The 27,292-nt window shown below is 48.6% G+C and overlaps 1 protein-coding gene across 1 annotated transcript in view; it reads right to left on the reverse strand.

Moving 5' to 3' along the window:
• The window catches only part of OGFOD1 (2-oxoglutarate and iron dependent oxygenase domain containing 1), a 213,997-nt gene that overhangs the window by 127,636 nt on the left and 59,069 nt on the right, over positions 1 to 27,292 (reverse strand). The window contains exons 6-7 of the mRNA XM_085638720.1: positions 27,030 to 27,121; positions 20,638 to 20,766 (exon numbers count right to left, since the gene is read on the reverse strand). Coding sequence (XP_085494846.1) covers positions 20,638 to 20,766; positions 27,030 to 27,121 — 221 coding nt within the window. The remainder of the gene's footprint in view (positions 1 to 20,637; positions 20,767 to 27,029; positions 27,122 to 27,292) is intronic.

Genomic DNA, 27,292 nt, shown 5'->3' on the forward strand with positions numbered 1-27,292 from the left:
CCTGGCGAAGATATCGACGTTTGCTGAGGCGACATCACCGCTACAGCAGACACCATGAGGGCGGAGGCCGCCGAGACTTGCCGTAGGGACTAACTGGAGCACGGTACGATGGTGCATGGCTGTGGCACGCACTGCACCCCTACGGCCGATGGCCCGGGCGGTATATTGTATGCAGAGGCCGACTTTAGCTGAGGGATCCTGCTGGTGGCCACCGGGCGGGAGCCCCATGGCAGAGAGCAGCGGGGAAAATCCCACCCTGAATGGCCGATCCTGTGACTTCATTTGCAGCTACCGACTGGTCTTGCCTTGGTGAGCAATACTAGAGGGCTACTTTTGTGGGACATACGCTGCGACTCTCCCGGGCCCTGGGGATTGATTGCCCACCTAACTCTGGGAGAAGCCTGGACGGCTTATCGCCTGGACGGCTTATCGCCTGGACGGCTTATCGCCTGGGGCACGGGGCTGCACATTGGGGTAAAGCTGCCTGCGCTACGAGACCCCCGAGCACAGCAGCGGCCGGAGCAGGTGCCGACCCACGACCGCCGAAGCAAGGAAACAAGCACTTCCTCTGCGCCTGGGGAGAGGTTCCGCACCGGTGCACGCTGATACCTGGTCTCATCCAACTGGACCCCAGAAGAAAGTGACTAACGCGACCACTTAAGTCGCGATGAGCCCCTGATCAGATCTAGCCCGGCTGCACTGTGGCTCATTGCCCGGACTGTGTAGTAACATACAACTCACTGGTGGACCTGAGCTGCCGGAGACCCTTGCCAGCTATGGATGGTGGTGAATGAGAGCGGGGATACCCCGAGAGCATGGGACCTAGCGCTGAGGATCTCGTTGGGCATCCGACTGGCGTAGAAGGTACACAAAGCTAAACCACGGTGTGTGCACAATTGTAGAATAGCAGTGCATTGTGCTACGGGCTACTATTCCACTTGCTACTGGGGCCCAACACACCTGGAGATGGGTCATACTAGAGGGAAACAACTAGAACCCCTCTCCTCCGGGGGACCTGACCACAATGAGCAGGACGACGCAGCCCATGCCCCTGATCAGGGCTGCATTCCGCCGACAGCTCTAGAGAGCCCCACAGATAACTGGACTTAATATTGCAAGAAGTTGGCGATTACAGGAAGGCGATTGAACAATAAGTGAGCGCCCTCACCACAGGCTTCACGCTCTTAAAAGGTGATCATGACAAAATGGCTGAGACCATAAAGAATAAGGTGCTACCACAGCATAAGGCTCATACAGCACAGATTGAACTACTACGGCGCCAATTTTCGGGACTGCAGGACAGAGTGGATGACGCAGAAGGGCGGGCTCGGCGCAATAACGTGAGAATAGTGGGAATGCCGGAACGTAGTGAAGGATCCAACCCAACCCAATTCATAGAACAATGGCTGAGGAACACAATTGCGCCGGAGGGCCTCACCGATTTTTTCAGTGTGGAAAGGGCACACAGAATTCCGTTGCGACTCCCGATCACTGGTGCACCACCTAGGCCAATAATAGCACGCATACTCAATTACAACGATCTAGACTCTTTACTACGATCCACCAGAGAAAGAGCCCCGATCCAATTTGAGAATAAACGGATCTCACTTTATACGGATTTCACACTAGCGGTACAGCGACAAAGAGCCTCATTCCAAGAGGTTAAAAAGTCGCTCAGAGTCCATAATCTGAAATATGCCCTCTTATTCCCACACCGTCTAAAAAGTTATATATGAGCAGAAATCTCACTTCTTTCACAGCCCAGAGGAGGCTGCGGAGTGGATTGAGAGCTGCGGGAACTAGAAAGGCAATTAGGCAGACTTGAACAGGCAGCAACCTCGGATGCCACAAACGAGGCAGCCCAGCAAAAAGCTCATATCAAGCATGCAGAACTCCTAGAACAGCTACGGATTATCGACTATCGCACCTACACACAAAGACAACAGGCGGAGGAAGATAGGGTGGGTGCCCTCCAGGCTAGGATTATAGGGGATGCAACATTCTCTACCCCCATCCAAGAGATTTCCACATTAGAGGGAACCAGAGTCAACATACAAATGGACATAAACACGGCATTTATGAGATTTTATGAAACACTGTACGCACCACCTAGAGAGTTTAGGGAAAATTACTTTATAACCTTCCTCAATGGGCAAGAACTCCCCCAGGTACTAGAAGCATGTACAAAAAGAGCTGGCAGAACCCATTACAAAAGCTGAAATTAAACTAGCAATTAAAGATCTCCCAAGAAACAATACCCCGGGACTGGATGGGCTACTGGTTGAGTTTTACGAGACGTTCTTGCATTATTAGTCCCCAAACTAGAACGATTATACCAGGCAGCCCTGGACACAGGATCCCTCCCTCCCACTACAAGGCAGGCGCTTGTTACATCTCTCCCGAAGCCCGGCAGTAACCCTATGGACATGTCAGGACTATAAAACCTTGAGCAAATTATTGGCTCGTAGACTACTTCACCATTTACCGCAGTTGATACACATAGACCAATGCAGCTTTGTGACAGGCCGCAGCACCTCCCTCAACATCAGACGATTGCATCAGGTACTAACCTCCACATCGGCGGACAACCTCGGAGCGGGCTGTATCTCTCTGGACCTGAGGCAAGCTTTTGACACACTGAATTGGAGTTATATGCTACGAGCCCTCTCACAATTTGGGATACCACGAAAGTGTGTGAGATGGGATACCTTATTAGACACGGAACCCTCGGCACGCGCCCGCACCGGAGCCCACATTTCACAGGCCTACCCGGTAGACCGGGGCACACGTCAGGGCTGCCCACTATCCCCCCTATTGTTTGTATTAGCGCTCAAACCTTTAGCTATTAGGATACGTATGGTTGCAGCAGAAAGGGGTATTAAGATAGAGAATATCACCCACACTCTCTCCGCCTAAGCGGATGACATTCTTTACCTTAACAACCTGCAGGGTGACCACGAACCCATCCCAACAGTGTTTCACCAATTCCAAGTTCTTTTAGGCCTATCCATCAACGACTTCAAGTTGTACGTCTACTATTTCCATGATACAGCGTGGCTAGAACCAGCTTTGGCCTCTGGATATTCCATGTTGCGTCCGTCACATTCAAATACCTTGGCATACAAATTTATAGGGATGCACGGGATCTGCTGGACGGTAATCTGGACCGTACCATTAAAACACTCAAAACCCAAATCACATTCAGGTCCTCCCTGCTGTTGTCCTTGGCGGGAAGAGTGGCTATCTTCCTAGACTGCTATATTTTTTGAACTAATTTACCAATAATGATTCCGGCACACACTTTTAAAACTTTAAGGCAAATGCTACTTACCAGTATCCATCTGTTCTTGGCATGTAGAGCTGCAGATCTACACACTGTGCATAGATCGCCATCTGGTTTTGGGCCCGGATGTTTGCAGTTGTTTTTCCTCTTGGAAAGTCTTTGGAAGTCACGAGGTATGTGACTCCTCCTTTGGATAGTATTACGCATTGGCTTCGGCTCCATCCTCAGATTGTTTTTCGCCAGCAGGGAAAGATGGAGCATAGTAATAACAGTGAAGATGCCCATGTGTGTTGTATCTAAAGATAAACTGGAACAGATAAAGGTAGCCGGGGAGGCGGGTGGGCGTGTGTAGATCTGCAGCTCTACATGCCAAGAATAGATGCATACTGGTAAGTAGCATTTGCCGTTCGAGGCATATGAGCTGCAGATTACACACTGTGCATAGATTATATAGCAGTACCCATCCTTAGCGGCGACCACCCGTATCTGTGGTGTGAAATAATGTTTTGAGTACAGCCTGGCCCACACTAGCCTGTTGCTTAGTTTGCACATCTACACAATAGTGTTTAGTGAAAGTGTGCGGTGTTGACCATGTAGCTGCTCTGCAGATATCATCTAATGGGATGTTCTCTAGAAATGCCATTGAAGCCCCTATTTTAAGTGTAGTGTGGGCTTTAGGGGGAACGGATAGCGTTCGTTTTGCTTTGTGGTAGCAAATCTGAATGCATTTGACAATCCACCTGGCTATCCCCGACTTGGAGATGGGGTTGCCTTTGTGTGGTGGTGAGAAAGAGACAAACAGTTGTTTGGTCTTACGAAAAGGTTGTGTTCTCTCGATGTAGTAGAGTAAGGCTCGTTTGACATCTAATGTGTGAAAAGCTCTTTCTGCAACGGTCTGTGGTTGCGAGAAGAATACTGGTAGTTCTACAGATTGGTTTAGGTGAAAAGGAGACATGACTTTAGGGAGGAATTTTGGGTTAGTACGGAGAACAACCTTGTTATGGTGCATTTGGAGAAAAGGTTCTTGAATGGTAAGTGCTTGTATCTCACTGACCCTTCAAGAATGGCGGTTTTCCATGTTAGGAATTGAAGTTCACATTTGTGTAGAGGTTCAAAGGGAGGTGCCATTAGTCTGGTGAGAACGATATTTAGGTTCCACACAGGTGAGGGTGGCACTCTGGGGGGAATTATTCTTTTGAGGCCTTCCATGAAGGCTTTAATGGCAGGTACTCTAAAAAGTGATAGATGTTGCCTGTTTTGTAGATAAACTGCTGTGGCTGCACGTTACTGCTGCGTCGTTACTCGGTTTTCGCCTACCTACAACGCCATAAGGTGGCCATTGCCCTTCTCCAGGAGACCCATATGACGCAGCCGGAACTAGATAAATTACGTACTCGATGGAGGGGTCAACTCTTTGGGACCACATACTCTGCACACGCCCGTGGCACATTGATCTGGGTAAGGGCGGGTACACCTTTTACATGCGCAGACACGGTGGTTGACCCCGCTGGGCGATACACATTGGTCAGTGGGAAACTTAATGGATAACATGTGCTTCTAGGCTCCCTCTATGCCCCGAACGTCGACCAGCCGTCGTTCCTGGACCAACTCTCTGTGGTGCTAACGCCGTATGCGGGTCTTCCCTGGCTATTGGGTGGGGACTTTAACGCAGTACTCGACACATACCTCGACAGGTGCTACCCGCCCCTCCATAGCACACAGGCAACCTCGAACGCACGGAGTCTCGCTGACTGGTTGTCACACTGGACCTTACGCGATATGTGGCGCAGCTTACATCCCAGCGACCGTATTTATTCGTATTATTCGGCGGTACACAACCTGCACGTCCGACTAGACAGGGGGGTGGGCTCTCCCTCCTTGGCCCCTCTGGTAACAGAAGCAGAATACTTAGACCGGACCCACTAGGATCATAACCCACTTAAGCGGAGTCTGTGTTGGGACCCAGGTAGACCCCCCGTTCCAACGTGGTGACTACACCCGGCCGCTCTCGAGGACGCGGAGTTTCGTGCCTCATTAGGCACGGCGGTTGAGCAGTTCTTTGACTTAAACGAGGGAACGGCAGGAAGTGTGCTGACGGAGTGGGATGCACACAAATCCACCATGCGGGGACATTGCCTGGGGGCGACGGGGAATATTCGTAAGCAACTCGCGTTGTCACTCCTTGGAGTCGCGCCTTCTGCCGTGTGAACGCCACGGCGAAGGGGGAAGTCGGGACTCGACTCGGCTGGTGCGGCTCTGGACGCGTCATGCTGAGCTGCTTGAGCGACAACGGTGCCACAACTACGCGGCGCATTCGGCTCGGGCTCACGCCACATCTGATAGGGCGGGGAGGTTGTTGGCCTGGATGCTTAGACAGGAGACGGTACATGCGCCGATAGAATCTCTTCGTGGGCCGGACGGGACACTGGTGCACACACAACGAGAGATCCACCAAATACTGACAACGCATTATACGGCCCTATACACCTCGACAGGGCGCCGACAGGCGCAGGATCTGGATCAGTTTCTGGAGGCCGCCTGTCTGCCCACGGTTCCGGGTGACCATCAGGAAACACTAGAGGCCAACTCGCGGTGGAAGAGATATGGGAGGCGGTGGCTTCACTGGCCTCTGGAAAGACTCCTGGACCGGATGGACTTCCGGCGGAGTACTATAAAGCCTATCGGGAGTCCCTGGTGCCCAGGCTGCATGCGCTGTATCTCGCGGCCCTTGAGGAGGCCACCCTGCCTGCCTCCATGAGGGAGGCCTACCTGATCTCACTGCTCAAGCCCGGGCGTGATCCTACCAACTTGGGGTCCTACCGCCCCCTTGCCCTTCTCAACGCAGACTACAAAATTCTGGCCAAGGTCTTGGAGGAGCGGCTGGCCCCAACAGTACCAGTGTTGGTGCACAAGGATCAAAACGGGTTTGTGCCAAAACGCAGCACCTCTCTTAACCTGCGACGGTTCTTCCGGGTGGCCGCGGATGGAGCGCAGCTTTGGCCTAGGGCAGGCTGTCTGGTCTTGGACCTTGAAAAGGCCTTCGACTGCCTTGAGTGGGGGTACTTGGTGGCGGCGTTATCACACTATGGGTTGGGCGTCGGGTTCCTGCAGATGGCGGCGCTCCTCTACAAGAACCCTGTGGTGCGGGTAAGAACCGGCCCTTACGTTTCTGAAGCCATCCCGGTCGGTCGCAGTACTAGACAGGGGTGTCCTCTCTCGCCCCTCCTTTTCGCGCTCGCAATAGAGCCTTTGGCTGCTACACTGCGTAGCGTATTGACGGACGGCATCCCCCTGGGTGACGCGACTCATCAGGTTTCCTTATATGCGGACGACCTCCTGGTCTTCATCAAAGATGTGGCACACATTTTGGGGGACTTGGAGCGCGTCCTGACTGACTTCACCGCGCTCTCCGGACTACGAGTGAATGCGGCTAAATCGTGCCTTTATGCGTTCCGAGCCGATACTCAGGATCCGCAGTACTGCCTGGGGGGCGTGCCGGTCAAGTGGCAACCAGACACCTTCCGTTATTTGGGCATCCAAATATACCGGCAACCAGCTGATCTAGTAGAGGGTAATTTGGGTAACGGCGATCAGAGCCCAGGTGCGGTTTTGGGGTGCTCTCCCTCTCGCGGTCACTGGGCGAATCGCTCTAATCAAAATGGTGATTTTGCCCAGGCTCCTATACTATTTTGCCAACCTAACCATTTACATACCGGCATTCTTCCTTACAGCCTTGGAGCGTTCGCTCCGGGATTTTGTGTGGGGTGGTGCGCGCCACAGAGTCGCACTATACAAGCTATACCTCCCCAGAGGTCAGGGGGGTCTTGCGATGCCGTGCTTTGCGCATTATTATCTAGCAGCACAATTGCAATGGGTGGCCAGGTGGCTGGCAGACAGAGAGCGTGACGACACGGCGACCGCGGAGCCCCCTATTTCTCTGGCTGATATCGAGTCGTTCCACCCGACCGCAAAAGTGTTTAAGCCGGTGCCCCTCCTCGTTAAAGTGGCCTACAAGTGTTACCGCCGTGCTCTTTATCTAACCCGGAAATGTGTCCCTTATGCCCCTGCCATGCCGATAGAGGGCTCCCCTAGTGGGCGGAGGGTGCTGCGCTCGGCTGGGCTCGCAGACTGGCACGCAGCAGATATTCACACATTGGGGGATCTCTATCGGGATGGTGCTCTTATCCCATTCGCCTTGTTGGCGGAGGAGACAGGGTTACCAACCGGCCAATTTCTTTGTCACCGCTCACTGATATCGACGCTGGCGAGTCGATGGGGAGATCTTAAAGAGGAGCCAGAGCAGCACCTCATGATGCAATACCTACATGTCATTGGGCGGGGGAGGCAGATGATACGATGGTTTGCAGCTTCTCTGCGCGCGCAGACGGCGACCGACTTATCCCCGTTACGCCGTAAATGGGTGGCGGACCTGGCCCGCCCCATGACCGACAAGGAATGGAGCAGAGCGCTGCAGGGTCCAACACGGATCCCCAGGAACATGCGATTCCGCCAAATCCAATACTTTATTCTACACAGAGCATATCTCACACCCGACTCTATAAATCCGTATTTCCATCGCGCAGACGCGAGCTGCCCTCGCTGCGGGGTGCTGGACGCTGGACTGGTTCACATGTTGTGGAGCTGCCCCGCACTGGACTTGTACTGGCGGGCGGTGTATGGAGCCTTAAGTGCATGCACGGGTCGACTGGCCCCGCTTGAGTGGCCGGTCTGCCTGCTGCACCTGTTCCGCAGGACCCCCTCCACGAGGGTTGCTTCTCGATTTTTCGACCTGGGTCTGGTGGTGGCAAAGCGATTGCTTACCAAACGCTGGAAGGCGGCGGACCACCCCCGGGCACGAGCGTGGCGGGGTTCAATGCTGGTGTGTGCAGGGGCGGAGAGCACAGCACTCTTGAGGGAGGAAACACTAGGCCTCAGCCGTACACCAATAGCGAACCAGTGGGACACACTCTTGCAGACACTGACACGCCTAGATGGGGACACCCTGAGATCCTGCGAGGTGAATGCTGGGGATACCCTTGCTGAAGGGGAGGGGGGTGGCGGTCAGATCGGGCGCCAGACATGAAAAGTGTCGCTAAGGCATTAGTGTCTGGGTGAGGTGCTGGGAAATGGTGTTGCTATCAACGGAGCGGTCTGCATGAGGGGACACAGGGTTGGTGGGAGGGGGTTGGGCCGGGAGATAGAACATGGGGCTGTTCAAGTGAAGGCTGGAATTTCTGCTGTTGTTTTGTTGGGACACTTGTTGTTTTGCCCCTTTTCTTCCTGTTTACTGAGCTGGTTATAGGAATACAATGGGGATGTGTGGGCGAATTATGAGTGGCTCCTTCAGGGGAAGCCCCCCAACGTCGTGTAATCAAAGGGGGGACGTTGGGATAATGGAGCTGGCTGAGAGGCTCACAATGCTAATCCTTCCTAGTAAGTGGGCGTAGCACCCGTTCTCGTTCATTGTTATACTCATGACTAGAGATGTACCATTGGACCTATTTCAGTCATTAGCCACTAGATCGCTCAATTGTACCATGTACTTTCATTGTATTCTATAAAAACAAAAATACCAATAAACAGATTTCATAATAATAAGCTGCTATGGCTGCAAGGTGCAGTCTAATGGACGTATAGGCTAGATTGCATCTTTGTAGGTGTAGTAAATAGCCTATGATGTGTTGAATGGACACATCTAGGGAATTGATGGTATTGTTGTGACAATAGACAACAAAACGTTTCCACTTGGCTGCGTAGCACGCTCTAGTGGTGGGTCGCCTAGCTTCTTTAATGACGTTCATGCAGTCAGGGGGAAGATTTAGATAACCGAATTCTAGGATTTCAGGAGCCAGATCGCAAGGTTGAGCAGAGCTGGGTCCGGGTGCCTGATCTCTCCATGGTTCTGGGTTAAGAGGTGTGGAGAGAGGTGTAACTTTTGGTGCGGTACTACACATAGTTCCAGCAGTGTGGTGTACCACGGTTGTCTGGCCCAAGTTGGAGCTTCTAGGATTAGTGTGAGGGAGTGCTGTTGTAGTTTGCGCACCACTAATGGAATGAGTGGGAGAGGCGGAAAAGCGTATGCAAATCTGCCAGACCAGTTCATCCATATCGCATTGCCTTTGGACAATGGGTGTGGATATCTGGCGGCAAAGCTTGGGCATTTGGCGTTTTCGTGGGTGGCGAAGAGGTCTATCTGTGGATGCCCCCACATTTGAAAGTACGGGTGAAGAACTTGCGGGTGGAGTTCCCACTCGTGGAGTTGTGTTTGTCTGCTGAGCAGATCTGTCATAGTGTTTTGGACTCCTGGGACATGTTGGGCTAGGAGAAAGATTTTCTGGGGTATGGCGCATCTCCATATGCTCTGTGCTAGCTGAGTGAGCTGTGGAGAGTGTGTGCTGCCTTGTTTTTGTATATAGTACATGGCTGTCATGTTGTCTGTGCGGACTAGGACTGCCTTGCCTGAAATCTGTGTTTGAAAAGATTTTAGGGCTAAAAATATGGCTAGTAACTCCAGATGGTTGATGTGGAGTAACTTTTGTTGAGGTGTCCATCTGCCCTGCATGGTGTGATGTAATAGGTGAGCTCCCCAGCCGGAGAGCGATGCGTCCGTTGTCAGTACTATCTGAGGAACCGGGTCCAGGAACGGTCACCCTTTGGAAAGGTTTTTGGTGGTCCACCACTGCAGAGAGCGATGGATACGACCGTCTACCAACACCAGATCGGTTAATTGACCCTGGGCCTGGTTCCATTGCGCGCTAAGCACTCTTGGAAAGGACGCATCTTGAGTCTTGCGTGAGGTACTATGAATATGCAAGAGGCCATCATTCCTATTAGTTGCATGAACACTCGAGCTGGAAGAGAGTGTTGTGTCTGAAATTTTGCGTGTAGAGCTTGAATGCTTGCTATCCTGGCAGGACTGGGGTAGGCTAGCGCTCTTGAGGTGTCTATAGTGGCACCCAGATATTGTTTTACGTGGGATGGTTGGAGATGGGACTTTGCGTGGTTTACTGTGAAGCCCAGTTGGTGAAGTAGCTGGATAGTGGCGTGCGTGTCGTACACACTGGTTGTATGGACTGCCCTTTATTAGCCAGTCGTCTAGGTATGGGAAGACATGAATGTGTTGTCTCCGCAGGTGTGCTGCCACTACTGCTAGGCACTTGGTGAATACTCGTGGTGCTGTCGTGACTCCGAATGGGAGTACTTTGAATTGGTAGTGTTGGCCATCCACTACAAATCTGAGGAACTTCCTGTGAGCGTTGTGAACAGGAATGTGGAAATAGGCGTCTTTGAGGTCTAAAGTGGTCAGGAAGTCGTTGTGGGAGAGCAGTGGAAGTACCTGCTGAAGTGTTACCATGTGAAAATGGTCTGAGTGTATGTATCGGTTTAGAGGCCTAAGGTCTAGGATGGGCCAAAGAGTGTCGTCCCTTTTTGGTATGAGAAAATATAGGGAGTAGACCCCCATATTTTGTTGGTTGGTAGGAACCCGTTCTATCGCCCCCTTTTGTAGGAGGGAGATTACCTCCTGCTTTAGTAGTGTTAGATGTTCCTGTGACATTGGGCGTTGTCTGGGTGGAATGTTTGGGGGGTAGATATTAGTTCTAGGCAGTAGCTTGACCGAATTATTTGTGTTACCCATTTGTCTGAGGTGATGGTAGGCCAGACAGAAAGGAAATTTTGGAGTCTGCCCCCGACCGGAGTGGGATGGTCTGGGGGGAGTGGAGGGGAGTCATTGGGTAGGTGCAGAGGCAGAGCGGGCGGTGTGTCTTGCCTCTGCCTTTATTATTGTTGCCTCTGTAGCCGCCTCTTTGGTAACCCCTTGTAAAGGTGGATTGGGTAGGGACCTTATATGAAGTGGAAGCGGTGTCAGAGGAGTAGCCTCTGGATGTGCTCCGAAAGGAAGAGCGGCGAAAGGAGCGCCTGGGAGGGTGTGATTGTAAGGCTCCCATAGACGTCGCCGTATCGGAGTCTTTTTTAATTTTTTCTAGGGCCTCATCCACTTTTGGGCCGAACAGATGTTCCTGGTCAAAGGGGTGGTTCAGGATGGAAGCTTGCACTTCTGGTTTAAAACCCGAGATCCTTAGCCAGGCATGGCGACGGAGGAGGATGCTGGTATTAATGGCTCTGGAGGCGGTGTCAGCTGCATCTAGGGCACAGCGGATGGAGGTATTGGTTTTGCACTCCTAAATTAACTCATTTGCCCTATTTTTATATTTGTCAGGGAGGTGTTGCATTATGGCTTCTTGTTCGTCATAATGGGCCCTCTAGTATCTTGCCAGTAGCGCTTGTGTATTAGCGGTGCGCCATATGTTGGCAGCTTGGGATGCAGTGCGCTTGCCCGATGCGTCCAAGAGTTTTGACTCTTTGTCAGGTGGTGGTGCTTCGCCTGACGCTTGGGAGTTTGCCCTCTTTCGTGCTGTAGACACTACTAGGGAATCTAGTGGTGCTGGCCCTCTGATGTAGGCGGGATCTGTAGGGGCGGCTTTATATTTTTTGTCTATGCGCGGGTTAATGACCCTGGCTCTGACTGGGTCTTTAAAGACCTCCGGCGCGTGTTTGATAACTCCTTTGAGCATGGGCAGAATGGAGGTGGCACTATGCGTGGTGTCAAAAGTATCGAGAAGGAAGTCCTCCACCACGGGGTCGGTATGGAGATCCACCCCGTGATAGTGTGCAGCCCTTTGGAGTAAGGGGTTGAACCCTAATGAGTCTTCTGGGGGGGATGGTCTCGAAGGGTAGAGATCATCTTGCGGGACGTTAGGAATGTCAGGGATGTTATAGTCGTGCCATGGGTCTGGGGAGCCAGTGGGAGTGGGGTCCCCTGTAGGTAGGTCATGGGGTACGTCCCCTATGTCATCACAGACATCATCATTATCATCATCCGGAAAGGGTGTGGGGGAATGATGAGGTGGGGGGGGGGGAGAAGGGGGAGAAGGAGGAGGTGGAGGAGGGGAAGGTGGAGGGGGTGGAGAAGGCATTCTGAAAGGAGAGGTAGCAGAGTCCTTCCTCTTTGGAGGTGGAGCTGGGGCAGACTTTTCCAGCTGTCTCTTTTTGATGCTGAGCATCAAATGTCCGGTTTTGGGGTCCTTGATCAATGTCTTTTGCAATGGATCAGGTGTAAAAAGTTCTTCAAAGGGTGGTTTGTCCGTGGGCGCCGAAGGCATTGGGGCCGTCGATTTTCTTGTTTTAGAGTCTGCGCTAGTCCGCTGTTTGGAACTATGCGGCCTGGAAAGAGCTGTCTGTTTACGCGGTGCCGAGATGGTTTTCGGCTTCGATATATCGGTGTCGGTGGCCTTGTGTTTTTTGCTCGGTTCCGGGGATGGTGTCGGTACCGAGGAGCTGGAGCTGGTTTTCGGCGCTGAGTGTTTCGATATGGAGCTCGGTGCCGAGGAGGAGGCCATTTTCTTTTTCGGCGTCGGTGCGGAGGAGTATTTCTCGGCACCGACGGTGGGCTGGCTCGAGCCCGAGCCGCCGGAAGGCTTAATAGGCTTCTTTACCGGTCCTGAAGGTGCGGTGTGGGAAGCAGTGTCTTTGGTCTTGCCTAGGCCTGGAGGCGAAGGCACGACCGAAGCCTTTTTCGGTGCCGTCGAGGGGGGGGGGGGGGGGACTTCGGTACTCACGACCCTCTGTGCCGGAGTGATGTCCTCCACATATGAATCGTCTGCTTCGGAGGCGCTGACGAGGCCCTCGTCGGTGTGTTGTTCTTCTGGAACGTCGACGCCTTCCCCGAAGATGTCGTCTGGAATCGCCGTCAACGAGTGTGCCATAGTTCTTCGTGCCCTTCGGCCTCGAATGGTTTTCTTGGACCGGAAGGACTTGCACGCCGGACAGTCTCGAGCCTCGTGTTCAGGGGAGAGGCAGAGGTTACATACTTCGTGAAGGTCGGTGTGGGGGAATTTGGACCCACATCGAGGGCACTTCTTGAAGGGAGTCCTTTCCATTAGCCAGGACAGGAGCTTGGTTTGGCCCGAAGGCCGTCGTCGACGACTGGAATCGAAGGTCTTGATCGATGAGAGCCGCGCCGAGTGTGGAGATCGCGATCGAAAACAATACCGCGAATTGGGGTGAGGATTGCGCGTTAATAGAAGAACTGGAAACTGTTCGGAACCGGAGCGCACAGATCACATCCGAGCCCGATGGCGGAAAAAAACAATCTGAGGATGGAGCCGAAGCCCATGTGCAATACGATCCAAAGGAGGAGTCACATACCTCGTGACTTCCAAAGACTTTCCAAGAGGAAAAACAACTGCAAACATCCGGGCCCAACACCAGATGGCGATCTATGCACAGTGTGTAATCTGCAGCTCATATACCTCGAACATACACTTTTATTGGAATTAATATGGGGTAAGGGTCGCAGGAGAGTTGGACTCCCAAAAATCCAGCTGAATACAGACCAGGGGGGCCTGGGTGTCCTGGATTTCAAGGCTTATTGTTATGCGAGCCAACTCCAGTGGCTCTCCTACTGGATTGCAGGACACAATCTGCAGGAGTTAGGGATGACGCAACAAACTTGGGAAAGGGGAATCCTCCATAACCTGTTATTACCGAGAGGAAGGCCCCTGACAGCGGATCCTCCACTGTTAAAGGTGGCCCTCATATACTGGAAAAAAGCTCTCCAATACACGAATAGTTTACTACCATATGGCCCTCATGTTCCATTGTTAGGAATCCCCACACCGTCCAGAATAGTCACCACTAGATGCATTTCCAAATGGTCGAGCTAGGGAGTGAATACTGTTGGGATGCTATTTTCCAGCAACATGTCAACGGACCACAAGAATTTTGTTAGGAAACATGGAGTCATGAATTCCCAATACATCCTACATGCTAGCATTAGCAGATATGTTAAAGGTACTTGGGCACCAGACGGTAAGGAGCCTCCCACGCATGACTTAGTACACACATGATACCTCATGGGCAATGGAGGGCACTTAACCAGGTGGCTGTACAGAGGTACCCGCTCCCATGCGGCAATTCCACTCCAAGTGTTCAGAGAAAAATGGAACGGGGATTTAGGCAGAGAAATAACAGATAAGGAATTGGAACAAATTTAAAATTATCCAATATGTGGTGTTACATAGGGCTTATCTGACTCCTCACCGATTAAGATGTTTCCGGAAATGGTGGACCAATGTCCCCGGTGCCACATACAAAACGCTGATTTATTACACATGCTATGGGCATGCCAACGACTGGTTTCCTTCTGGGCAAGTGTGTTTAAAATACTATGTGGGGCGGCGCCTGTAGCGGGGGGAGATACAGTCAAATACTGCATTTTAGGATTATGCAATAGACGCAAGAAGCAAGGGGTACAATACCGGTTCGCAAACCTGGCTTTTATCCTGGCGAACTGGTCAATTACGATGCGATGGAAATCTGCACTGCTCCCTGTGGCTCTAGCCTGGCATAGTGATGTTGTTAGCAGGGGCAGGACTGAAAGTATGGAAATTAGTTGGGAGGTAAATAGAGGCCTACGAAAGAATCCAATTTCTTTGGAGTGGGATGCAATTTTGGAACTGTTTATTTCCGCTGAACCGTTGTTGCACTGTGACTTAATTAGTCATCCTATCAAACTCAGGAGCATAATTGAATAACAGACCCCTTTTGAAACAAACAAAGCCATGTTATGAACACTTAGAAACTTGGTACCTGGGACTATATGGCTGAGAAGGACTTGTATGATGGTCTATGTTAATAATGTAGTGAGTCTGGCGTAGGGCGGGGGGTGGGATCTTTAAATTAATCTCTTTAGGAATGCGGGAGGGTATTACTTTGCTGGCATAGAATTATTAACATTGTTTAGACAAAATCATCGCAATAGTATATTACCATATGTTATCACTGCCACTGTCAAGTATACACCTGTTGATGGAACTATGCAAGCGGTAATAATTCATCTGTAACTGAGATATGTTGGTTTTATATGATCCTGGTAATGTAACATTCAATGCCATCTTTCTTTGTTATCTTTGAAAATCAATAGAATTTTTTTTTTTTTTTTTAATCTACTAATATTCACTGAACTTTAGTTTAGGTGGTGTGTGTATATATTTCACAAGTTATTGTTTGATTTGGTAATGCTGAATGATGCAATGACTCTAGTGAGGTCAGTGTTGGTTACTGTGCTTGCTTGGAGCGCTTTGGAAACCTGTCTTTCGGTTGCTATCTCTGTGCACATTACTAGACTCTTTTGTGGCAGTACTTTTATTTCTCTGCCTGCTCCGATTCTGCAAGGATGTAGAGCACTGGACTTACTTGGAAACCTGCAGGAACTCCGGGGACGGTTCCATAACTTGTTCAACATTTCAGTAAGGGTTTATCAGGGTACAAATCCTCCCAAGTAATACCTCTTACAATTCCAGCAAACTGTGAAGTTGCTGCATGCCAAATACATCTCAAACTGCATCCTTTCAGTGGGCTTCTTCCCTCCAATTGGATCGCCATCTATACTATGTGATCCATTATTTATTTTGAAAATCTTTTTTATTGAGAATACAACAAATTGTACAGCAGCAAGTATACCAGAGCAGCCATGTGCACAAACAGGTTAAGTAACATAGCGAGTTACATTTTCTACTATCAATGCCGATTCCCCCATCCAGCCCACTGCTGTGTTCAAAGGCAGCTGTTTTCGGGACAACTCCGCCTAGAGTGGTGGCAGGGATGATGCAAAGCTTACTCCTATAAGCATTTCATTTGTCCCAGAACTGTTCCCATTTCTTAGGGTAGCCCCTGCCTTCATAAACTACTTTCTCAGCCACCAAGCACCAGTCCAAATCTTTCTATCTCTGAGGGTTGGTGCCGATGTTGTCCCCCACTGTCGGGCTACGTTGCGTTTAGTTATCGTCATCCCCAAAGTTAACCAGGCTGGCTCTTTACACCTTAGGTCAGTAACGTCTCATATATTAAGGAGACACCACTTAGGTGAGAGAAGCAAATCCACCCCACACACCTCCTGCATATGTTGTGTGATAGTTTCCCAATAGGGTTTCACCGCTGGACACTCCCATAGTATATGATAAAAAGTACCCTCTTGCCCGCACATTCTGCGACATTTAGAGTCTAATCCCTTGGCCATCTTGATTGATGTTTTGCAGGAGAGGTAAAACCTATGGAATATTCGGAGTTGGATTAATCTGAGCCATGACGACATGGCCGCCCCTTTGGGGAAAGCAAGGGTCTCCAACCAATCTTCGTCCTCCAGTTCCCCTAGATCAGTGATCCCGGATACGTAGGAAAGGGTCTGGGGAGTTATTAATTAGTTTTTGGTAGGTCAGGGAGATCCCCCTATGGTCCATATGGTCGTTTAGGAGCCTGTCTTCTAATTGGGGATGCTTCTGGGAGGTCGCCGCCCGGAGGAATTGTTGTCAGTAGGGCATGTCGTATTTTCAGATATGTAAATGTTTCTGGGGTAGATGGGTCATATTCCTGATGCAGGCCTGGGAATGGGATGACCTCTCCCCTTAGACCATAGGTACCCCCACCCTAGAAATTCCTACGAGCTCCCATCTATCAGAGCCAGGGCAGCCACGTAGCATACCTAGTCTTTCTGCATCCCAGATCGGTGTAGCTTGGGTCACTTTATTATTCCACCCCATCCTCTTGTTTTTCCAGGTGCCAGAGTTTAACAGTGTGCTCTGTTGGGCCCCCCAGACACATGACATATCTGTCCATTCGGTATGCGGGCTCATCTTGTGGCCAGTGCACCAACTGCTTGATAACCGCTAATTGGGCCGCCCAGTAATATGTCTGGATGTTAGGCAATGCAATCTCGCTGTCAAACCACCCTCTTGTGAGCTTCAGTGTGGCTATTGCGGTGGCTTTCCATCCCAAAGCAGAGTTCTGACCTCACTCTCTAAGGCCTGAATGTAAGACCCCTGGACCAAGAATGGTGTATTTTGTAAGGTATAGAGAAATCCCATGTGGAGTGCTACCTTTCTTTATTTATCCTGCCATTCAAAGCTGATGCCATCAACAATTAGTATTGCAGTGTCAAAAGAGCATCCAATTTCTACTAAATGTTACCAACAGTTTATCGCTGTTCTACAGTATTCCAATGGGTTTTCCAATGTAAAATGTGTGTAAATGGGAAAACCAGACATTTATATTGGGAAATATTTCCAATTTTGTTTGACCTAGATATAAACTATCATTTCTTTATCCCAGTAATATATGCAGCACCATTCTTGAGCCCTGGGGAACTCAAATGCTATTAGACAATCTATTAAAAAACGTTATCCTTTTGTGTGTAGAACCTCCAAGAATGGCATACTACTGCACAGCTCAGTGAACTGCAAAGTGCCTCCTTTTTAAGCATTACTATTCACAAGTAGCAACCTCTAACCATCAAGGATTACTTTTGAAAGGGATATAGATTTAGCAAGCCAAATAAAATCTGAACAGAAAATGCAGGATTTTGCGCCCACATGCAACAAGAAATAGTGTTAAGAAATTTGGCGCATCCGTTGCTTGAATTTATAGACAGAGGCAACCATTTGGAGCCCTTAGAAGATCAAGTGTCAACCAGACGGAACCCTCTTCCGAATTCTGCTTACCCCAGACATTTTTGCATGAGGTTTTGGTTGTTTACTTTCTTCTTACTGTCCTGAGGAAGATCCTGACAGAGGTTTTAATTCAGCACAATTGTTTAAGGGTCGAAACGTCGATGATCATCATTACCATACCTGTACTACAAGACTGATTGGGAAATTAAGAATCGGACAGTTGTAGTTTCATTACTTAAACGAAGATGCACATTGTGCACCCAGGCCTTATCTGCTATGATTGATAAATACATTTTGTTATTTGTACTTAAACTCCGATTTTTATTTGTTACGGGCACTGTGCCAACCATCGCCTATATAGTAGCTAGTGGCCATAACTGTGATAAGACAATATATATTCTATCTAGAGAGACTTTTGAATTCAATCTGTGTGTTTCATTCAAACTTGGCAATGTAACTTAATTATGCATGGGAGGACAAGGATATAGCCCCCATATGAATTTCAAGATGGTATATTTATCAATCCGACACAACCACTTATTTGCTTGTGTATTGTAGTCTGGCACAGGCAAAGTGCAGGAAACCCCGCAGGCACCGTGCATGTAGATAAACTAGTTGGACTTGAGAAATCTAGATGGAAGAAGAGAACCTCAGGCCAACTGATACAGCAGTTAATCAACAGCATAAGGCGGAGATCACAGGAGCAGAGTGATAGAGGTTCTTATGGGAAAACAATTCAGGTTCTCATCACTCAGGGCAATGCACCATATTTATCCTTCCATCCGAACACCTGCAGGCTTAGCAGTCCTGGAATTTGCTCCTGACTTGAACATCATCCAAAATTTCTGCCCCAGGTCCAATCCTTCGTGGCAGCTGAGACACAAGATTTCCACTTGAAGTCACAGATGAGGTGATGTTCAGGCTTAATATACCATTGTCAGTGGATGTCCGTTAAACTGGCCACTCAGAAGTTGTGCAGCACTTGAAAATTTGGGGGGGGGGGATCCAATCAACATCAAGTGCATCTTCTTTCTGTTACAGAACAGACCATGGTAAACCTAGTGATCAACCTCTCTGGTTCCATGATGATGGCAGCACCTCAATTAATCAATGTCTGCTGCTGAGCAGCCAGCCTTTCTACCAGAGCTTGACCTCGGCGTAGAGAAGGGATAAATAGAACATTCCTTTAGTTCAGCCAACAACAGTGCTCAAGCCCTTGGTTGCAATCTTTGTGAGGGAGTACCTTCACTCAGGCACATGCTCACCTTAATGGGCTGATTTGATCCAATAAGGTAAACCCAGATAAATATTACTACAATCGTGCCTTCTCTGGTATGGCTCCAAGGATCTGGAACTCCCCCCGAACTCAGGACGAATCCTTCCACGTTCCTCTTCAAGAAAGAAGCCAAAAGTCTCCTAATGAAGAAATTCTTACCTCAGTCTGGCCTCGCCACTTGATGCCGTGGCCAAACCGTCGATCCGTGGCCCGGTGGCCTGGACCATTTGAATGCTCAGACTTTTCATGTCTGTGAATTTTCGCTTTGTATATTACGGACTTGACATTTTATGACTCAGGAGAATGTTTGATCACTTTTGACTGTGAAATTTTAGCTGTGTTTACCATGTTGGACATTTAAGGGTCATGAGGATGTTCAGACACCTATGACTGTGTAATTATCACTTCGTTTATTTTCTCCTGCTGTGATATTTTATGTGTATGATTTCTTCTCTTTGGTTACTCTTGGTTGTTTACATGTACCCTCTTGCCACATATATTGTAAAGCGCTCCGATACCCCCGGTGGTCATGTTCGCGCTATATAAAACTTTATAAATAAATATATAAATAAATAAATTCCTGCTTTACTGAAGGTTTTGGGGATTGAAACCTGACACATAACAATCTAGCTACAATGAACTGCACAGATGGTGGTGGGGAAGAGGAAGGAGCAATGCTGTGGGAGGACGATGGACACTGGGTGAGACAGCTACCTGGAAGGACTACAGCCTACACACTCCTGCAACTTACAAAAGTGACCCTCCTTTTGCCCACATTGAGAATCCAGCCTCTGGTACCTCACGCCAGGAGTACAAAACCTTACACATAGACACACAAACTTCACATTCAGTTGAAATGATAGGGGAGCCTGTGATGACAGACTATGCATATTTATGGTTCAATCATTTTTATGAAACGTTTTTCAACATAGGAAACACAAATGCCAGTTATCATAGCTGCTTATTTGTTTCTGTCCAACCACAACCCGCCTCCTCGAATCACCACTCCTCTCTTTAACTTCACAGATTTAGCAAGGAGGGCCAGTAAGCAGCCTCCCCCAACATAGGTGCGGGTGAAATGGTACATGCCCTTGCACTATCAGCTAGTTGCCACCAATCATTAGCTTTGTTGCACCCCAGACATGGAAGGAGTGGCCACCCTTGTTAAAAAGTAGTTTACTTTAAATGAACCGATCTCTGTTGGAGTTTCAAATCCATACTGAAAACCTGCTGGTAGACTTGTGACATCTCTTTCCTGCCCAGGTAAATATAAGGGGTTGATGATAAATGAGGACAGAGATCCTGGCACCAGTGTAGCATCACCAGATGGGAACACATAAAATCTAACCACCTCTGCCTCAAATGTTGCGACTTCTACTCCTGTTAGCCGATGAGGACAAAAAGCAACACTGTATCTCCATAATGCAAAAAGCAAATAGAAGACAAGGGGGCTTATTTATAGTTTGGTGGAGCAGGACATATGCTAAAAAGTGGTGAAGCCCTGCCAGCTCTGTTGAGATTGCAAATGGGTGATCTGCAAAAGACAACAAGCAGAAATTCTAAACTTATCTTACGTCATGAGGGATGTGTAGGTTCCGAGGTAGACTCGGTTCGATGTAGCGTGGTGGCCTCTGAAGCGAAGGGCCATGAAACCAACCACTCACAGAGAGGCGGCACTTCTCTTTGGATAGGACCTCAGCCACCTAGAATGAGGAAAATAAAAAAAGAGCACATTATACCATACATTCAGCGGACAAACTAACCAGGGGAGTCACTCAAAGAATTTCTCAATTAAGTAACAATGCTGCAAACCATGCAAATGTGTCATGCATGCATTGCTTCATGTAAAAAATAAAAAGTATATATTTTAACACAATTTGGCAAACAGTATTGCTGGTGAACAACAAAATTAGCCTTGAATTCTAATCAATCAATGTTCCTACAAGCTTCATGTTTGCAAAGAAAATAGGACCACAATTCTTTAAATTGTTTTTTCAATCTATTGATTAAATTGATTTTATTCAGCCACACATTTCACAAAATGCACCTATAATGTATCTCCTCTTGTCCAGTCTCCAAACGATGCCTCTCCAAAAGCTTCTACTAAGAAAGAGGGTAGAATGAGTGAAAAGAGGAGTACCACTGCTAATACAAATTAAGGAATCTTTGGTTTGATAAATAACTGTCAGTCATCCCTCCAAGGGGACTGTCCACAAGTAATAACTCATGAAACTGATCTGAACCCAACCAGATCAGGTTTTCTTCTTGTAATCCCACCCCACTTTATTGTAATTGAACCCACACCACCAAGTATATGTATTAATTACTTTAATCGCAAAGCTGCATCTTCGGAGTAAAATAACAACTGCCCAAACCTCCTAGAAAGAAGCAGCATCTTGGATTACAACAATATGGAAGGTGGAAACGTGGTCCTTTTTCTGAACAGACTGCATTAGCAGAGATGAGCTGTACCCTCAAAGAAGAGTGCTGTGACAAGGAGTCAGAAGATGAAGTTTGCATTGTAAGTGGTTAACTTAAAAAGGCACATTATGGCACAATAGATACTTTTGGCAAAAAGACAGTATTTTCACTGCATCTTTGAGAAAGCTTATATTGCACACTTTCTTTATTTATTTTTGGTAAAAAGCTTTAAATCCAACTTGTTACAGTGACAGCAAAGTGCAACAAATGAAGAAAGGTGACTAAAGGATAGCAATCTGCCTTAATGAGAGGCTAAGGCATCCAAACAACAAGGTTTGTCAGTAAATACATCAACGTACACACAGCCACATATTACATCAGCAGTTTAACAAAAGGACTAGGAACCCAAATGGGACAATGCACCCATCCTCAAAATGTGACGGTGTTAATGACCAGCCCATTCAAGCAAAGGCAAACCAAGATAAACGTAAAAGCCAATGGCTGTAGGGGGCAGACACAAAGCCCATTCTCTGTGTACTTCTTATAAATAAATGATTACATTCTTGTAGATGCTGTAATTTCTCACCAACAATTTTTAATGATGCATATTAGTTGTAGTGTTTGGTTTTATCTCTAATGTTCTTCTTTTATGACTTTACGAAGTCGAAATAAAGATTAATGAAATGAAATGATTACATGAGGTGTTTAACAACTAAGCGGTCTGTATCCAGACTGAAAAATTATACCAAAATAGGTACATTTTGCTTACCAGTTTCTTTAATTAATTTTGTTCTATTATTAAGGAGGAGCCAAGATGGCGACCGGAGCAGACGCTTGAGCGCCCGGCTCCGTCGGTCCGTGGCCTCGGACTACTATCCTGATGCCCATCCTCGCCGATTCTCGAGGTGCACCGTGTGCGAAGACGCGCTGACCGCGCTGCTGTTTTCCCGGAGTCTCAACCCGCCCGGATGCCCGAGTTCTGGGTGCTTTTGTCCTCGGCACTGAAACCCTGCGCCCTTACGGCCCTTGCCGGCCTCCTGGAAGCTCCGCAGTTACCGGACCAGCTAGCGCTAACCTGAGCCCCGCGGCCCCGATCTCGCCTCGCACCATGGATCGTTTCCGGATGAGCCCGGGGAGAGACGGCCGGACACCTTCTGCACCCTGTGCCTGACGGGCTGGAGCTGTGGGGTGGGCCCCGGTGCGGTGAGTCTCCTGCCCCGCTCTGAGGACCGGGCTGCGGGGGGCTGCTGCCCCCTTTGCCCATTGCCTAGCCAGCAGCGAGGGGGACCGGCGAGAAGATAAGCGACTGTCGACCTTTCCTGTTGCGGCGTAGCCTTGAGGGGAATTGACCCCTTGCCACGACCCCCCCCCCCCTGGCCATTGCACCGTATAGCGGCAAAACATGGCGTTGAGTGCCTGCTCGCGGCTGGGGGGTGATACTTCGGTCTCGCCCGCTGCCCACTTCGCCCTCCCTCTTCCGGACACCAGCTCTACAGTGCCGTCCCGGATTGCTGCCGATGTTGGGGCCCAGCTTCCGCTGACATGCGGCTCCGTTCTGGCTGTCCTGCGGGACTTTCAACTACAGATGTGCGCTGGCCTGCAGGCGCTGAGTGAGAGGTTTGACCCCATACTGTCGGCTGCGGGCCGTGAGCTCACTGTTTGTCATCCACAGGGCGTGGGTCTCCCGGTGCTCTTGTCCTCTTGCGGGGACGCAGCGGCGGGGTATGATTGTGCTACACTGGTGCCTTCACCTAGCGCTCCCGGCACCCAGGGTCCACCGCTCTCCACCTCAACTGCGGATACTTTGTCCCCCTGGTCATGGCTTCCTGCTTCATTGTCCCCTGCATCACCGCGTCCGCGAGGCTATCCTGCTGAGCGCTACCTAACAGCTTCGAGGGACCGTCCGCGGTGGCCCACTGCTGCCTGTTTGTGGAACTCCTGTACCTTACTTGCCAGGTTTGGATTTTATGTGGTGCAACGAGGGACTTCAATCGGTGGTCGGCGGCCATTTCGTGATCCCACTTCACCATCCTTTCACAAGCGGCCATCTTGTCTTTGTCTGCTCGGGACACGGGGCCTTCACGCAGGAGCTGGTTTAATCCCAAGCCCGCGATCGGGCCAGGGCTAGACTGACTTCTATCGTTATGGTTTATGGACGGGCTGGCCTGGGTCTGGGACTGTATGTATGTTTTGCGAGCACTCATCGCGACTTGTATCCCTTGCTTAAACTGTGGTGCCATGGTATCTTTGCATGCCGTTTTTTGGCGTAGAGGGCTCTCAGTGTGTGGGGGCCATAACGGGCTGATGGTTCGGGGCGCTCTGGTGTCCAGTGGGCTCCTCCCCACCTTCTTTTCTGTTTTCTTCCCTTCTTTACTCTGTTCCTACTTTCTCTCTTCTCTATATTTCGGGTTCATTGGGCGACAGGCACTATGCTGGGGGGGGGGTAGGCCGTAGCCTCCGCATTGGTGTAGGGTGGGGGGGTAATACTCTGTTTTCAATTAGTTCTATGGGCCTTTTTTCTTTTATGTCTCTGTGCTCTACTTTCTTCGATTCGGGGTCCGGGTGTGGGGTGGATCTAGTGGGGGCGGCTCTGGAGGGGCGCATACTTGCTCATGTGACTATCCTGATATATCCTTGCACCGCCTCACTGATTGAGATTTTACTCCCAGTGTGGTTCTTACTGATGTTGCTGCTCGCCCGTGTGGTGAAGCTATCTTGCGGACTCGAATCTACTTTGCTCTTATCCTTCATTGACTTTTTTCTCCGATAAAATTATCAAAAACTTAAAATTAACCTTCACCTCTCCTTCCCCGGGTTTCAAAGATATCTCCAGTATGTAACTCATAACCTGTTGTTAATCCTGACCGTTGATGCACGGGGGCTGTAATGTGTGTATCAGTGCTCTACTGTATCGTGGCCGGCCTGACGGTTGTAGGCCCGTATTTGTTCTTTTAAGATGCACGAATAAAGGTTTTTTAAAAAAAAAAAAAAAAAAAAAAAAAATTTTGGTCTATTAAAAGGGATGATAACAAAATGGCATGTTTAGATAACATTAAGATATATTTTCTGAACAAGGGGTTCATTCCCCTTCCCGTGCAATGCCAGGTGGTAAAGGCGTATCAGGTAAATATAAATACCTTGTGTTAAGCATTTACTGGGTGTGCAAGTACACCATCATGCCAAGTTTCGGAATTCAGAATGGGGAAAACACTATGATATTAAGAGTTTCTCTGTTCGAAGCTGTGCAACCTCGGAAAGTGAGGCGTTTACCCGCACAAATTGCACTACATTTTATATGCTGCAACGTGTGCAGGCAAACATCTCCAGTCTTAGTGCTATAACCCGATTCAGGCACAATGTGGGGTTTGTGCTGCAATGGGATTTGCTCATGAAGGGGAATGACCAGTGTTCCAAAGGCAAGGAGGATGCAACTTTTGACTATGGTAGTTTTCAAATAATTAATTTAGTAGATTATCAAACAATATTAGGTTGAATATGGAGACCATGGCAGAAGAGGCAGGTAGAGAAGCATAGTGATAAAAAAAATCATTAATTTCTCTAGATGGAAAGCCTAATCATAAAATATTTTTGCAAAGTACCTCCTAAATGTAGCAGTGGTGGGGAGAGGTAGAGATGCACTTAATGTGTGTAAGTATGTGGTATTTATACAGCGCAAACCTAGCGGAAGGTCAGTGGAGATTTGTACAAAGGCAAATACACTGTCAACGTGTTAGTGGAGGAGCAACTGGTTTTCTAGAGCTGAAAGAGGGCCGTTACTGCTTTGTGATGTTATCTTCTTTAAAGAGGTAAGTCATCAGCTCTTTCTTATATTGGAGAAGGGTTTGGACAGTACCCTGATGGATATGGCGTGTTGTTCCAGATCCTGGGTGAATGGATGGGAGAAAGTCTTTTCGGTTGCTTTTACTTTTTTACACGCCTTTGTCACCAGAGATGGTGAGCTTGTCAGGGAAGTATTGCGAGGTGTCAGTTATTATGGTAGCTTTGTAGATAATAAAGCTGTTTTGAACATAGTGCATGCAGGTGGGGGACCAAGTGAAGTTTCATTGGGATCAGGGTGGTGATGTGCTCATATTTCTGCAGATCCTTGATAGGGTGTGCTATGACATGTTAGAAGCCCTTAAGGGGAGCCACTGTGGAGTCTGGGAGGCAATGGAGCAGAGTAATTAAACCACCAAGATGCAAGAGTACAGTGACTTGGACACAAGTGCTCATGTTGCTTTCTGGGATGAATAGTTTATCTTTCTTTAGAAGAGATGATAGCAGACTATCCTGGTTTCTGGGCAATGTGTTCCATGTGGGTAAGACTGGTGTCCAAGATTAATCCAAGTGACCCAACATAAGATGAAAGGTGAAGTTTGAATCTGTCCAGGTTCATGAAGTTGATTCAGATTTGGAACAGTTGCTGCTTTTCGTTCTTTGCACACAGCAGGAATTATGGCTTGATTGGGTTGTGTTTCAAGTAGGTGCTGGACATCCAGGATTGAATGAGGTGTAAATAGTTTTTGACACATTGGATGTCTGAAGAAGAGGAGATTTTCAAATAAGGTTGTGTCATCTCCATATTGGTGAATCTGTATGCTGTTTTCAGTGAGTACCAAGGGGCTCCATGTAGTAGCTGAAGATGGCAGGGGAACAAATGGAAGCCTGAGGAACTATGCAGGTGATCAGAATCTTATGGGACCTCGCAGTTCATAAATGGTACTGATTGGACTGGTACAAGGAGAAGCGGTGACGGATTTTTCCAGTGAATTCCATTCAGGACTTCAGGGTGTGGATGGGTGGTCGTCGGAGAAGGATGGTCGACTGTGATGAATGCAGCTAAGGGGTCCAGTACTATTAGAAGGCAGGGGTTGTATTTATCTGCGGCCAGGGGGTCATTGTTTATCATTTTTTAATAGCGGGTTCCATGCTATAGTGTAATCGGACACAGGATTGACAGTTACGCAGAAAAAGTACTTTAGGGTCTTCAGGAGAGGGACGAGCTAGCCTGCCTTGAGGGGTTCAGGAAAGATTTCTTATTTCTCTTAGTCAAATTCCAGGCGTTCTTAGTCACGGATTAGTTAAATAGGAGTTTTGGGGATGAACAAGTATTGGAGCAATCGATTACTGGATACAACTGCTTGTCAGAACCTAAAGAAAGGGGAGGCATGTCAGATGTAATATGATCAAGTATTGGGCTATGCTTAAAGTCTAAAATTTGAATTTCTAGTCAAATACTAATTTGGTAATCTGAAGGGTCTGACTAGCAACATGGTGGAGTTTACTGTCCTTAATCTTGTAATATAAAAGCAATGTTCAGCAAGAACAGCCTTCTAAAGCAAAAGGCGTGAACTAATTTACTCTGCATAACACATGTGCTACTGAAGTTCCCTTGTTCACAACAAGTCAAATGTAAAAAATTGTTCACAACAAATGAAAAGTAAAAAAGGACACACACAAGCTCCAGTTAAGATGACATATTGGCCCACAGCATGACATCTGAACATAAACCTATGATTCGCACCGCTAGTGCAGCTGGTCATACCTGATGATATGAAACTGGAGAAACTTCAAAGAACGCGAACAGGTTCGTGACTGGGGTCAATGACTTCTCAATCTTCACAGGCTGGAAATGTTCTAAACAAAAATAACACAATCTGTGGACATGGTGGCAATGTGAAAGGCCCTACAACAGGAACATGCAGGATAACTCTACTGTGCTTCGCAACAGACAACCCAGGATGTTAGAGTATTGTAGATTCAATAAAAAGACCTGGTCATCAGTATGGTTACTGTATGTGAATATGT

This window comes from Triturus cristatus, chromosome 12, assembly GCF_964204655.1.
Source record: "Triturus cristatus chromosome 12, aTriCri1.1, whole genome shotgun sequence".
Classification (NCBI taxonomy): Eukaryota; Metazoa; Chordata; class Amphibia; order Caudata; family Salamandridae; genus Triturus; species Triturus cristatus.